This window comes from Chanodichthys erythropterus, chromosome 20, assembly GCF_024489055.1.
Source record: "Chanodichthys erythropterus isolate Z2021 chromosome 20, ASM2448905v1, whole genome shotgun sequence".
NCBI lineage: Eukaryota > Metazoa > Chordata > Actinopteri > Cypriniformes > Xenocyprididae > Chanodichthys > Chanodichthys erythropterus.
Window position 1 is genome coordinate 30,270,833 of NC_090240.1, and position 15,844 is coordinate 30,286,676.

The following is a 15,844-nucleotide window of genomic DNA, read 5'->3' on the forward strand; positions in this document are numbered from 1 at the left end:
GTAATAACTACACTGTGAAACAATCTAATCTGAGGTCATTTCCTCCTCTACAGATCCTGTCTGCACTACAGAAGGACGAGTTAGCTCGGCGACAGAGACTGCGCAGTAAACTGGAACAGGTTATCGACACCATGGCTCTAGCAAGCTGAGGACCCCCTCCCCGTCTCTCCACCCACCTCAGCTGGCTCCCGCTGACCTCCTGAGCCCATCCCCGAACCTCGCACACACGTACACAAACACACACACACACACTAAGCTAATGGACTGCAAGGACAGAAGCAGTACACTGGAGACCCCTCAGCCCAGGGTGGAAATCCTCTTTCATCACTTCCTTTGAACTCAACACGCAGCAGAATGTCTCCCCGGACGCCATGTCCAACCAATAGGACTTAGTTTTTTGGATTTTTATCGTTTCGGAGTGTGTTGAGCCACGCTTGTGTGCTTTTACTCACCAAGGATGTCTTGTATTATGAGCCAGAAGACCTTAAAGCCCACGAAGGATAAAAGCAGTGTGTTTTTTTTTCCGCAAACGGTATTTTGTTTTAGCGCTTACATCACTTTTTTATTTTGCTCTTTGGGTTGATCGAAGGACTCACTTGATCCAGTCTCCTGCCACTTGTGTTACTGCTGAATTTGCACAATTTACAGGAACTACAACAAATGAAAATGATATAAATATATATATAAATGTGTATAGATATATAAATACAACTGCATTTTTATACAAAAAGAGTGAAAAGACGCGTACAAAGTTTTCCATTTTAACATAGAAAAGAATAAGATGAATTTGATATTTGAAAAAGACTGAACTATGAAAAAAAAATATCAAAAAAATGTCCTGTGCCATGTTTTATTTGAATGTTGTTAGTGCAAAAAAACAATTTTCTTTAGATAAAATGTGTTATGATTTAAATGTTGACTACCCTAGTGACTGAAGAACTGAGAGTGAAAAAAAAAATGTGCAAAAAAGAACAAACTCAGACAAATGTGTTCCCATGTGGTACCTAGTGTTTTTGGAGGAAAATGTCCTCATGGAAAACAAAGGGTTCTTTGTTTAGTTGGTGGATGAATCTGTGTATTTAGTTTGTACACTTTTTTCAACCTTTATTGCTATTATGGTTTCAGTCTGAAAGCCACTTGAGGACAGATTCTTTGCTATTCCGTGCAAAAACCTGATCGATAATTAATAATTGGCCGTTTTCATCTTGTGTTCATTTCTCATATTAAAAACATGAGCACTCTAAGCCTCGGTAACTTGCACAAATCAGTCTAGAATGAAGGAAAACTTGAGATTGAAGAACCGAAGAATGTGTTCCGTTACTGATGATGTCACAATCTGGCAGAAGGATCTGTGACATCACTGTAAATGTAGCAAATGCTATTTCCATGCAGTTCCACATCTCTCTTAGTTTTTTAAAAGCTTAAAATCAATGTTTTTAAAGCCGAAGGATCATACATGAATGTTACCCATCCACAAAAACCGGTAGTTAAGCTTAAAGTTGACTTGATTTCACCTCAGAAAGGTGGAAACGTTCTTAAACGGCCATCATGTCAGCACTAGATGTATTTTTTTTTTTTTTTTTTTGGTGGGGGGGGAAATGGAACCTTTTTATTGAGTATTTTTATTTATTTTTTGGTTCAATTTGAGCTTATAAGCTACTTGGCGTGCTTATGCCATTTAAAAAAACAAAAAAAAACGTTTTTGTGCTTTATCTTGATCGTTTTGTTTTTCAACAGTCCACTAACTCATTTCTATTCAGATTGGTGATTTGCAGTGTTACAAATACAAATGTGAAGCGATTCTCAAACTGTATCAGGGGTATCAAGCAGATGAAGTCGAGTTCTGCTTTACTTTTCTTCACCACCTTGGTTGGTTGTTTTGGAGTTTCTCTTTATCTTCTCTCCTGCGAGCGTCTGTAACTGTGCGAGAACGTGTATCGCAGTGACTCGCTTTCATGTGCTGCTGCAGTTCTCTTAAAGTCAGTCGTGTTCAAACAAGAGAAAGTCTTTCCTCCTTTGGCTTTCCACTGAGATTAAAGCAGAAGTAGACTTTCTGAGATGCGATAGAAACATCTTTGAAAGATTTAGGTCAGAAACCCAATGAGAGAGAGAGTGAGACACACGAACTGAACGTTTGACGGGTTCTCGCTCGCTTTACCTCAGCCATACATCAGGGTTCGTTCCAGCTGGGAAAGTAATACAGAATCACTCTTTACACATTTATTTATTTTGGGATTAAGGTTTACGTTATTGATTTTATGCCATTGCGGTTTCTCCTAATCAACCGGGAGCAGGTCTCCACAACTCTCTAGAACGTATCTTCCACGGTAAAGACAATCTCCCTTTAGATTCGAGAACTGCATTAGTTTTCAGCCCTCACGCAGATGTCAAATGAAAACGAATTAGATCGATGTTGGATTTGTTTGCTTGTTTGTGTTTAGCTCTCATAAACTCTTAGCGATCATTTCTGTCATCAGTTTTAGTGCAAGATCAAGCTACGTGAAAGGAACCGTCAATGAAGTAGCCTAATAGATAGATAGACTTCCTATAAGTGAACATACACACTACTGTTGGATGTGTATGTCTTAATTCTAACGGTAGAAGGAGAAGGCTGGATGTTTAGCATTACAGGTGACTTGCACCCCTCCGTCTGGCCTTCCTTACATTCGTTTTCAGTAGATGAGTTTCTGCATGCTTCGACATTACAAAATGATTTGAGAATACAAGCATGCTGTTCTACTTTCATTCCAAAGGCTGATGATGTTCATTCTACATATCATTATGTACAGTCTGGCCATGTTTTTTTTTTTTATTTCTATTGTCGTTTTGCGGATGGAAAAATCTCGATGTGCTTTGCTTTGTGCTTTGTTAAGCGGGACTTTGGTGATGGTGATTGTAAAGCAGCTGGTTGCATTGTAATGTCTCAGGACATGTGTTTCACTTCGATGTCGTCTTTGCCTTTCTTTTCGTTCAGTTTATTTTCATGACGAGTGCTATCTTTGATTTTCAATCGTTTTTAGATGTTGAGTTGTGGAACATGTGGAACTCTTTAGAGATATTCTAACATTTCAAAGATTTGGCTGTGTAAAGTATTTGAGTGATGCCTCTTATTTTGCGACACTTGTTTTGAGAACTACTTTGAGTACAGGAACAAAAAAAGAGAAGTTGTAGAGGGAAAACAAGCTGATCAGAAGGTGTTTCAGACTCACAGAGTTTTCGTTTCGCACAGAGTGCCTTGTCAACTCCTCCCTCGTTTTTCTCGTCCGCCTCTGACTCTTCCATTACCCACAGTCCATCCCTTTCCATACGCCTCTTTATCGTTGTCAAGCCACGCCCTCTTTCTTACACACCTCCTCAGTCCAAAAGACCAATCCGGTTTTTGATTTCCGCTCATGGTGTTTCCAGATTGAAGAAACAATCCTTTTTTGGAAGGATGAATTAATTTAAGCGTAGGAACAAAATGTGAGCATGTAGATTTCAAAGAAAACGAAAACTAAAGAATTTTAATACTTTATTAATTCTGATACCTTTTGAAGAGTTTCAGACTTGAATCAACTGTGACAGGTTGGCTGTTAAATGCTCATTGTGTAAATATTGTGCTCTTTCCTATTTTGCAAATTTATTATGTGTAAATAAACATGCATCAAGGAGAGATTAAACATTTTTCGCTAAAAATGCTTGTGTCCCTAGTCTTTGTTGTGCTTCACTATCTAAATGTACAATCTGATGTGTATTTTCTGTCAAATTTGACTATCTTTCTAAAGGTACACATTTCACATTAGCGAAACTTTGAAGCAAAAAAAAGGTCCATTGTCAATAGTCTAGCGATGCATGAAGGTCACTTTCCAACCAAGCAGCTGAGACCCAAAGACCCACCCCCCTTAGTTAATGTTGCTTTGTCCAACAAGACATGGCTCTGTCACACCACACAGAGTGAAAAGTACATTGCGGAGCAAAGAGGACACTGACAACACGCCAACAGACAAGACAGAGCAGGTTCCTTATGATATTAAACAAAGGGTTAATTTTTTTAAAGAAATTCAAACGATAAATACCATTTTTCAAGTTCAAGTCCACCAAGGTTAATCTTCTAACTCCTGACTGCTTTGTTGGACAAAATGGCAGATTCGGCGTTATGATTGGTTAGATCGCTTGTCAATCAAACTCCTGGCGAGGGGTCAATTCAGGGTTCAAATCTCTGAGGGGAAATTTTTCACCCTCACTTAAAACAACCAATCCCTATTCCTAATGAAACTAACAGGAAGAACATTTATACCTTTTCTCAAACTAAGCGTATGCTGCACTTGAAACTCAAAACAATGAAACAATTCAGATTACTTAAAATGTGTCCGTTTCTTGAAACAAAAAAGAAAGTTCTAAATACACATCAAAGTTAATTTGATTGAACTAATTTGAGTTTGCCCTACTCAAACCAATTGATTATTTTGAGCATTAGGGTTTACAGTGTGTTTAGGTATTTAAGTAATACAAATCTGCTATATGTAAATGTAAAACAAGGACAGGATTGGGACTGGTCCCATTTCAATGATCTTATGTGTTGTCTTGGAATGCAGCTGCCTATGTAGACATGCAGTAGCGATCAAACTAGGCTTTGGAACGTCAGTGAACGGTATGTGCGAATGTTTATCTGATACCGTCCTGACATTTGAGTCCCGGTAATGATGGAGGAACTGAGATTTGGCTCTTTATTCAGCTCACTGAGCCCCGCCAGATGAAACTGCCCCCATTAGTTTGGAGCATATAATCGCTCAGACTAATTCAATTAAAACTCTTTTTGAAGGAAAGCTCAAATTGCCCTATGATTGCGAGCCCACCGAGTCTTTAAATGATTCTGTCAGACTCAAATGTGCATGTACCAGTAAAGCTGTGATTTATGGCTGCCTGGCAGTGGATGTGATTTTCTTTCCTCTAAGCAGTTACAGTCAATGACGGCCGCCGCGAACAGCCAGAGCAATTAAAGCTCCATTCCACTTTTGTTACTAGATGAGCATTTTGAGTGACACAATGATGCTCTGATACTCAAAGTGAATGGCTTCACATGAGTCACTTCTTGTCAGGCACCTTTTCCTTTCCTTTTCAAGAAGTGTTCATTTGCTTGTATGAGTGGTTCTACTAGTATTTTTCTATCCAGATATCTGCAGGCCTTGTGCTTTGATTGGTTAAGTGAGTGGAGTCATTCAGTGGGTGCCCAGCTAACAAAAATATGTTCTGAGGGTACGTTTACAACGATGTACTAAAAACGGAAAAGTTTTTCCTTTGCATTTTTCACGTACAGATGACACCTTTGTGCCGACGATCTCGTCCTGGGTGATTCATATAATGGAAGTCAATGGGTGTTGTCACTTTGGAGATTAAAAAAGCATGCAGACAAACAATTCCTGATGTGTTCAATTCCCTGTGTTTAAAAATCAGATGTGACAGTCATGTGTTCATTAGGCCTTGCATTGTAAATGCAGCCTAAATAAAGAGGTACTTTTAATTGGACATGTCTTGACAGGAACAGATGTCATCATTAAAGATTCTGGTCATTGTTTCCCTGGAACATAAACTGGGAGGACTGGGAGAGTGATGAACGACAGCTGTGAATCGGGGTAGAGTCTGTATCTTCTCTAGCAGAATGAGCACTGGCTCTCCAAACACATTTCTTCAGGTGTTTTCAAGCTGGATTAAATGGACAGTGAAGATTTTTGTAATTCATTTTCACACATTCTGATTTAGTTCATCACAAAGTGCCAAACAAATGCTTGGAGTTTACAGCTGTCTTTTGGGAAAATAACTAAATAATATAGTTGTTTTAGGGTGAATCTCATTAAAATGTGTCAAGGTCATGTTTCATCACAGAAAAGAAAAAATATATAATACATTTATTTTTATGAAAGTATGTGTTTGAGTTAGTGTGTTTAGAATAAAATTAAGCATCTCATTAGAACCATTTTGATTTTTGGACATCATTTTCATGAAATATAAGCACACTTTCCTCCCATTCCCATGATTCTCATTAATGTAATTCAGTAACTAAAATGACCATATTTTGGGACAAATGTTTTCCAAAGTTATTTGACATCACAATGAAGACCACCACAATATATTTAATAATAGATATTTCATAATTAAAATAATCTCTTATTTTTATATTACAGTAAGATTTTTGTATGTCCAAAAAGATTTTTGTTGGAAAATGTGTTTAATTGTAAAAATAATAATAATAATAATGAATATGACTATAAGAATGAATCATGAAAATGTTACAGTGCAAAACAAATGTTATTGATTTGGTACAAAACTAGGCATAATTTATGTTGCTTTTCCTCTTTGTTTTTAGTTAGTTTCGCCCATTTGCTGATATTTCACAGCCTCTACCAGCTCATCTTATCTCCCTTCCACCATATTTCCCCCCATTTTTCTCTTTTGGTTCTCTATTTTTCTCTTTCAAGCGTCTCTCCTCCCGCTGACAGACAGATTCTTGAATGGCTGATGGTCAGAATAAAGAGACACAGATGTGGACAATTATCTTCCCGCTCACTCATGTGCGCCGCACGCGTCTCTCACCCGGCTCTCCGCGGGTCTCCGAGGACAGGGGCTGCTGATGAAGCCGTGGGATCGGCCCCTGGAAATCATCACACCTGCGTGGAGGTAATAAGATGGCGGTTGCTGAGAGCCGGTTTGATTACCGAGCTCGGAGACGTGAAGTGTGATTGGCAGTGGAATGTAGACAGTGTGATTAGGGGGGACGGATCTTGGCTGTTATTTCTCATAGTGCAAAGGTGTCGAGCGTGGAGATGTTGCAAATATGTCGAAGCATCAGTTCTGGCTGAGTCAGTCGTTTATGACACAGCTTGGCGTGTGCCATCTGCATGCTTTAGTGACGACGAGTTTTGTTCAAAAATCGCCAAAAACAGATTGAACGACATCATCTTCACAGAATAAACCATTAAAGGTACAATATGTAAAATTTTTGCAGTAAAATATCCAAAAACCACTAGGCTAATGTTATATATTTTGTCCAGCTGATTACTAACAATATCTCTAATGTTTTCAACTACTTGTAAATCATGAGAAAATTCCCATTCTAAACAGTGACACGGGGCAGTGCGGTCGCCTGTCAATGATGTCAGTTACCTTTGTTACCGCCTTTACTGACGTAGAAACAACGTGACAACAGTGCCGTGGACAAATGCGGAAGTAGTGTCTTGCGTCCAGCAAACCACTAGCTTGCTTCAAGCAGTTCCTTATTCTTGCATGTTTTATGGTGGATTGTGTTACTTATTTATGGAACATAATAATTACTGTTTACCATCTGCCGCTGGTTCTGTCGACAAGGACAGCTCCCGTAAACTCATGACCGGAAAAGCGGAAGCGGCGCCGGCGGCTGTGTCATAATAAAAGTCCCGCTGCTCGTGAGGCGTGTGTTGATCAATCGCTCCAGCTCCTCGTTCAGCTCCCGCAACACTCGGTCCTGCTCTGCTTCTTACTACAGTAAATTTAATAATTGCATCCACGAACATGAGTTCTTCCAGACTCCAATCCCTATTCTTTTGCACTGTCCGTTGAGATGGAGACCACATGTCCCAAGTTTCCGCTCTAAAACTTGGCGTCATCAAACTACGCCTTTGTTTTGAATAGGCTTCTAGCGACCTCTAGCGGAAAAAATATCACAAATTGTACCTTTAATAGGGCGAATAAAGCACAAGCCAAATTATATAGGCCTTATACAGTATATAGGATCAGTGTCACATGGTCCTTCAGAAATCGTTCTAATATGTTGATTTGCTGCTCGAGAAACATTTATTCTATATCAAAATTGAAAACAGTCGCCTCATGCCGTTCCACACCCGTAAGACCTTCATTAATCTTCGGAACACAAATTAAGATATTTTAGTTCAAATCCGATGGCTCCGTGAGGCCTTCATAGGGAGTAATGTCACTTCACTTCCTCTGTCCATAAAGGTACTAAAAACACATCTAAATCAGTTCATGTGAGTATACGTTAGTTGTTCAATATTATAAATATTATAAACCGACGAGAATATTTTTGGTGCGGCAAAAAAAAAAAAATAACGACTTATTTAGTGAATCTACGGTTTATTTTTATATTTATTTATTTTTTTACGATAACGTTATAGATGCTCCAAATAGGCTAATTAATTTGTGTGGGGTGTGCAAATAACACAAATCAAATGGGATTTCATACCTTTATAATAAAATAGAGATCGCAAGATGAATCCAATCTGTGGCACTTGGGTAAAATATATACCAGATGTAGGCCTATATCTCTCAAATGTTCTCTCAAACTAATGAGCACGTATCCAAAGTATAATTTTTCAAAATAGTGCAGCAGTTTTAGTTATATCCAAGCAGTGCTGTCGGAGATGTATATCCTCCTGGTATTGTCATAGTAAATCTCAGGAACAAAACTTTTAGCCAATGCCACGACAATCCAACAACGTTCTGCATGCGAGCACATGTACACAGACTGACATCAGTCTCAAGTATGCAGCAAGCCATATATTGTATAAAATAATCCAGAAAAAAGGCACAAATACGGCTGAGATGCCAAATTCAGTGGCTGAAATTAGCTGCTGAGGTAACATGACGGCTCACAGACAGCAGCGGCATACCTGTCACTCAAGTGACCACGCCCTTAATTATGCAGAACTTTAAGGCTTAATATAATTTAAACAGAAAAAAATTCACCCCCCTCAGTCATGAAGGGCAAAATTCGCAGTATAGACCAAAACCACAATATGAACCAGACTGTAAACATGTTTTTTTCTGCTGTAAACTTGGCTAATTTAACATGATGGTCAATGAGATTCTGCTCACTTCTGCAGCCTGTCCCTAGCGGCCAGTCGATGAATTGCAGTTTAATTCACTTCAGTATTGGCTTCACGGGGGAGGTTGCAGTGCCCAAGGAAGTCGACCGAAAGTTGAAGTCGGCCACGTGCCGCCATCTTGTAGCAGAACTTCACTTGCGTTAGCATCCCATTGACTCCCATTCATTTTGGCGTCACTTTGACAGCGAATAACTTTACATCTGAGGCGTTTAAAGACTCCATTTGACCATTATTTATTTCTAAAGATACACGACAATGTATAAAGGGCTCCATTACCTTCTATGTTACATTATGGCCCCGTAGAAACAGTTTTTGTAAAAATAGGCTAACGATTGCGTCATAACCACTCGACTCTCTGTCGCACAGTAGAGAAATTACCGTACAGACAGGAGGAGAAGCTCGCAGGCAATAGTATGCATTAACTTAATATGGCGTACTGGCGTTACATTTTACAAATACTATACAAAATAATTAATCAGAATACTTACTCCTGCTCACTCACGCCAAAGAACTCCCTGCTCAAGCTCGCCGACTCTGCAAGATTATGGATGGCAGTTTGCACGCACAGCTACTAGAAGATTTACATCTGTCAGACAGGTTGCTGACGTCATCAAGCTTAGTTTGAGTCTGCGCGTCAGAAACGGAAGTGCTAAAAATCGCTAAAAATGGGCTTCACTTGTCTCAATTGAGTTCCAATGGGGTCGCTGTGTCCATTTCTTTTACTGTCTATGGGAGGTTGCCGCTTCGTTCAAACCCGCCAAACAGCTGAAATCACGTGACTTTGGCGCTCCGAACTGCAGATTCGATACACTAGGCGTTTCTCAATGTCAAGTATACTTCCTTGGCAGGACTGGTCCTTCCAAGTCACTTCCTTCAAAGTCTAGGCGAGGCTCCTCTTTAGAATTCAGAGAACACGTAAATGGAACAGACTAGCAAGTGCACGTCATTGCGTCATTACTCCCCGGTAAACAGCTGCTTGTTTTCTACACAGAGACGTATGAACGCCTCCGTTTGTTCCATGGTCCCTGTTAAAAAAGACGAGAAAGCTATGAATAATGCTGTGAATGGTATAATGGTATAATATTAACGTTAAATTACTTTAGACATCTTAAGTAGTTATTTATAAAGGAAATGCCAGTGATGGCAAACAAGCTAACAACGGTCCGGTTCAGTTAGCCATCAATAACGTAATTTGTATTTGTATAATTTATAATATCAATACGGTAGTAATTTATACTGGCATTTAAACGTTAAACTTTATTTATCTGACATATTTACTACTGTTATAACAAATGTTTGGTAATAGGTGCATAGGATTGTGGGTGATTTGAGAGCGCGAAGGATACACATATGCATCCTTTCCTGTGTATGGGATATTTTTCGAATGAAGGACTCAGTCCTTCTTTGAAATTCCGAGGATCCACGACATTGGAACAGTCCTTTAACGGATGTCGATGACGTAGCATCCTCGAAATTCTAGCTTCCGAGGATCCTTCCTTGACATTGAGAAACGCCTACAGATTCACTGTGCTCCGATGCTTCTTGAAGCAGTGTTTTGAAATCGGCCATCACTAAATAAGTCGTTATTTTGTTTTTTTTGGCGCACCAAAAATATTCTCGACGCTTTATAATATTAATATTAAACCACTGTACGCACATGAACTGATTTAGATGTGTTTTTAGTACCTTTATGGATCTTGACAGAGGAAGTGACATTACTCCCTATGGAGGCCTCACGGAGCCATTGGAGTTGAACTAAAATATCTTAATATCTTTAGTTCCGAAGATTAATGAAGGTCTTACGGGTGTGGAGCGGCATGAGGGTGAGTAAAAAATGACAGAATTTTCATTTTTGGGTGACTAACCCTTTAATATTTTTGTGGAAGATACACTATAGACTACCATTCAAAAGTGTGGGGTAAGTAAGATTTTTAAAGAAGAAAAGAGAAATTAAAGGGTTAGTTTACCCATAAATTATAATTCTGTCATTAATTACACCCATAAGAACTTCGTTCATCTTCAGAACACAAATTAAGATATTTTTGATGAAATCTCAGTGAAGCCTCCATTGACAGCAAGATAGTGAACACTTTCAATGCCCAGAAAGCTACTAAAGACGTATTTAAAACGGTTCATGTGACTACAGTGGTTCAGCCTTAATGTTACGAAGCGATGAGAATACGTTTTGTGCCGCCAAAAAAAACAAAACAATAACGACTTTATTCAACAGTTTCTTGCAATGGGTGATTTCAAAACACTGCTTCATGAAGCTTTGAAGCTTTATGAGTCTTTGTTTTGAATCAGTGGTTCGGAGCGTGAATCAAACTCACACGATTTCGGTATCAAGTTTCGTTACGTCATAAGTGTTTTGAAACGTTTCAAAATTTCAGTGGTTCACCATTGGGGGGCGATGATCTCTGTGAACTTGTGATGGGCAGAGCTAGGCTTCGTGAAACGCAAAAACGGCTTAGAAACAATCTGACACCCGTCTCCACGGTGACACTTATTTGTCACTTGCACGTGTTGATCTGAAATAACCTGAAATAACAATTCAGACAAGCATTGACGAATTATAATGTAGCTACTTGTTGTTTGTGCCAAACAAGCAAGTGTGTGGGCTGTGGGGGAGTGGATAGTGTTCTTGACTGGGTTCGAATCCTGGTCAGAACAGTGTTTTGCTATAAAAACAAATAAACACCTTTTACAAACCCATTGCAAATGTTTTATTGAAAGTAAAAGCTATAAATCATATAATAAGATTGAATATCAAGTGTATGTATAAAATACCTTCTTTTACCTTCTTTTAATTTTCAGGGCTTGTTTTGTTTGTTCCATGGATGGCTCAGCTAAACAGGCCAATAAGAGACTATTAACTTCTATTATTCTTTTTAATTCATAGCCCTAATAATGTCTAATTACAAATGTATAAAACTGATCAGGTATAACCTATTGACTTGATTCATGGATTCACAGAGATCGCCCCCCCAGTGGTGAACCAGTGAAATTTCGAAACGTTTTGAAACACTTATGACCTCATTTACTGAAATCATGTGATTTTGGCACTCCAAATCACTGATTCGAAACAAAAGATTCGTAAAGCTTCGAAGCTTCATGAAGCAGTGTTTTGAAAAAGCCCATCACTAGATATTGTTGAATAAAGACATATTCAACATTTCACATTGAACAGTATTTTGTTTTTTTGGCGCACAAAAAATTTCTTGTTGCTTCATAACATTAAGGTTGAACCACTGTAGTCACATGAACTGTTTTAAATACGTCTTTAGTAGCTTGCTGGGCATCTGAAAGGGTTAATCGTCTTGCTGGCAATGCAGGCCTCATTGAGCCATCGGATTTTATCAAAAATATCTTAATTCATGTTCTGAAGATGAACAGAGGTCTTATGGGTGTGAAACGACATGACGGTGAGTAATTAATGACAGAATTTTCATTTTTGAGTGAACCCTTTAATACTTTAATTCATCAAGGATGCATTTAATTGTTCAAAAGTGACAGTAAAGACATTTATAATGTTACAGAATTTTTCGATTTCAAACATTGTTCTTTTAACACTAGAAGTCCCAGAGAGCAGCCATTTGGCTTTTCTACCTATAAAACCCGCAGGACAGCCGATGGGCTGGATGTCTTTAGGCTAATATCCTTAATCAGCTGTGAACAGTTGCTTTTGTTATGTAAACAATGTGGGGCCATGCTGAGCCACTTCAAGGAAACTTGTGTTTCACTTTGCCATCTTAGGGAGAAATCAACACACATGTTTTTTTTCCTTTGTTGCTGAGATCTATTGATAAAAATAGTACAAAATAAAATAAAGAAACCAACCATTTGTACATATATTTACAAATAATATTAAAAAGTGAGTGAGTACATTCCAGCAATCACTCACAATCCTGGCACTGCCTGGCAATATATGTATTATAAATACATGTTGTATATATTCATTATATATTAATCTTATATTTGAAATACATCATAAGTCCATTTTTAAAAGTGTTTGAAAGATGGGTTCAAGTGTACTACAAGTGGTAACTAAATACATTTTTTCTATACAGAGATAGTATGTTAAAGCACATTTTAGTTCAAATTCATGGTGTCTCAAAATAGCACAGTTGAGTACACTTAGATGTTCTTAAGAATTATCTTAAGAAGTACTAAAGAAGAGCTTTTAGTATATTAAGTACAAAATAAGTGCACGGAAATAGAGCACTGGACATTATGGAAGTGTAAAAGTGTACTAAAATAAAGTGTATTTTACTTCACTTTTTTTCACCTGGGTAGACACTCCAACACTTTCCGTTTGCATTAAGATTATTTTTATTACCACACTGGCAGATATTGATCATTTTACTTAAATAAAATGCACTTAATTCTAGATCCCCCAGGAAACAAGACTAAATATCATATAATTTTCTCATGCTAGAAAATCCCATCTTGATTTAAGATTTTTTTTTTTTTAAATTTACTTTAAATAGACAAAAGAAAATACTTAGTATAGAAAAGCATTTTTGCAGTGTGAATGAGTGAGTTAACTTTTTAAACATCACTTGCACTCCCTCATTTCCAGGGTTAACATACTCAGAGTTTTCACTTGAACCTCCTTTCTGAAACCGGCCCATAGTCAATCAAGTTCTCCGCTTTAGCAGCCCTCCCTCCCCCACACATACAAACAAGCTACCAGCAACCATTCACACACACACCCCCAACCCCCCTGCAGATTGCTCAGGTAATGACCATATTTACACATGAATTGATGCTAATGATAGCCAAAAGACTAGCCAGTTAGCATCCACTTGGCTAAAGGAGGGTTACAAATCTCTGGGACTTCTAGTGTTAAACTTTCTATTCAAATGATCCTGACAAATATGTTAAGCAACTGTTTTTAACATGGATAATAGTTTAGTTTGTCTTACCTCTTGGCAAATTCTTCTTGCTTGTTTTAAGCATAAACATCATTACTGTTGTTAGATTTATGCAGAGGCTTTTGTAATCTTTTACATCATCCTCAAACTGCCTGGCATAAGTACAGACTTTAATACAGCACTTTAGACAAACAGTGAACGCTTTTGTTGACATCATTTGGCCGTGCTCTCTTTCCCAAATATTCTTTCAGCAATGGCTCTGTTTTCAATAACAGCATCATTTCATCATAAATTTTAAGACACTCCTTTTAAACGCTTAAATATCATCCACTTAAAAGTAGTTTTAAGGGCCAAACTCACTCAAACAAAGGCCTTTAATTATTTAGCTGAGACATATAAATTTTATTACGCCTCAAGAAAAAGTTACACATGAAATAAGGTCACGCAAACCAATTAGTTTTAAAAGTTTCATATATACGTGGCTTCCCCATGACTTTAAATCTCAATATGTTACTAACAATAGAGTGGCGATGATGCAAATGAACCAAACTTAATGAGAGCAATGAAGAGGGTGCGAGTGTTTTGCAATCTTTCAATTTATCAACGGGGGATTTACATGGTGGTTCTTTATGGTTCGCAGAGATAAGGGAAGCATTGCATTTTGGGATGTGAGTACGCCAAACCGGATCTTTGAAGCAACAGAGAACCTTTCTGTGGATCCAGAGATAGTATGCTGGCGTGTGTGTGTCCGTGTTTGCGGGGAGGGGGTCTCGGTGCACTCTAAACCCTTCAAAGGCTTGATAAAGCAGAATGATTTAACAGCAGCAACAGCGGCCCCTGCGACCACCGGCGTGTCAACATTGATTGCAGTTATGGTGATTTGATGTGTGGAATTCAAATGCATGTCCTCTCAGCAGTCTGTCCACACAAAGTTAGAGTCAAAGCGATGAAGGCCACTGTTTAGAGGTTATTTCTGCACTACGACCACCTGCTGACAAATACAAGCATGACATTTAAAACAAAAGTCGCATGTCATGTGAGCGACCGCATTCATTTCTTGTGGGGGACACTTTGTACCTTTTATATCAAAGCACAAGTAGCCTATAGAAACCCGTTTCTACCTTAGCAAAAAAAAAAAAATTGTAATAAAAAAAACAAAAAGTAAATAAATAAACTGATAAAATAAAGTGTAAAATAAGAAATTTAATCAGGTCTGAAATGTAAAGTTGCAATTATAAAAAAAGTGACAAAAGTCACAATTATGAAAATACAGTCAATTGTGAGATATAAACGTGCAGTTGCGAGAAATAGTTGCAATTGGGAGATATAAAGTCACAATTATAAAACACTATTATGAAAAATAAAGTCACACTTATAAAAATATAAAGTCAGTTGTGTGATAAAAATTCACAATTACAAGAAGTAATCACAATTGTGAGATATAAAGTCACAATTATAAAACATATACTATTGAGCAATAGTCACAATTGTGAGATATAAAGTCACAATTATAAAACATATACTATTGAGCAATAGTCACAATTATGAAAATATAAAGTCACAATTGTGCAATATAAAGTCACAATTATAAAACATACTATTATGAGCAATAAAGTCGCAATTATGAAAATATAAAATCAGTTGTGAGATATAAAGTCATAATTATAAAACATACTATTATGAAAAATGTCACAACTACGAAAATATAGTCACAATTGTGAGATATAAAGTCACAATTATAAAACATACTGTTATGAGAAATAAAGTTAGCTGTTAGCTATAAAGTCACAATTATTAAACATTATTATGAGAAATAAAGTCACAATTATGAAAATATAAAGTCAGTTGTTGTGATATTCACAATTACAAGAAATAAAGTCACAATTATAAAACATACTATTATGAGCAATAGAGTCACAATTATGAAAATATAAAGTCACAATTGTGCAATATAAAGCCACAATTATAAAACATACTATTATGAGCAATAGAGTCACAATTATGAAAATATAAAGTCACAATTGTGAGATATAAAGTCACAATTATAAAACATACTATTATGAGCAATAGAGTCACAATTATGAAAATATAAAGTCACAATTGTGAGATATATAG

The 15,844-nt window shown here is 37.4% G+C and overlaps 1 protein-coding gene across 1 annotated transcript in view; it reads left to right on the forward strand.

The window, feature by feature from the left end:
• The window catches only part of plxna1a (plexin A1a), a 245,298-nt gene extending 241,637 nt beyond the window's left edge, over positions 1–3,661 (forward strand). The window contains exon 32 of the mRNA XM_067370392.1: positions 54–3,661. Coding sequence (XP_067226493.1) covers positions 54–149 — 96 coding nt within the window. The 3' untranslated portion in view covers positions 150–3,661. The remainder of the gene's footprint in view (positions 1–53) is intronic.
• The last annotated feature ends 12,183 nt before the right edge of the window (positions 3,662–15,844 follow it).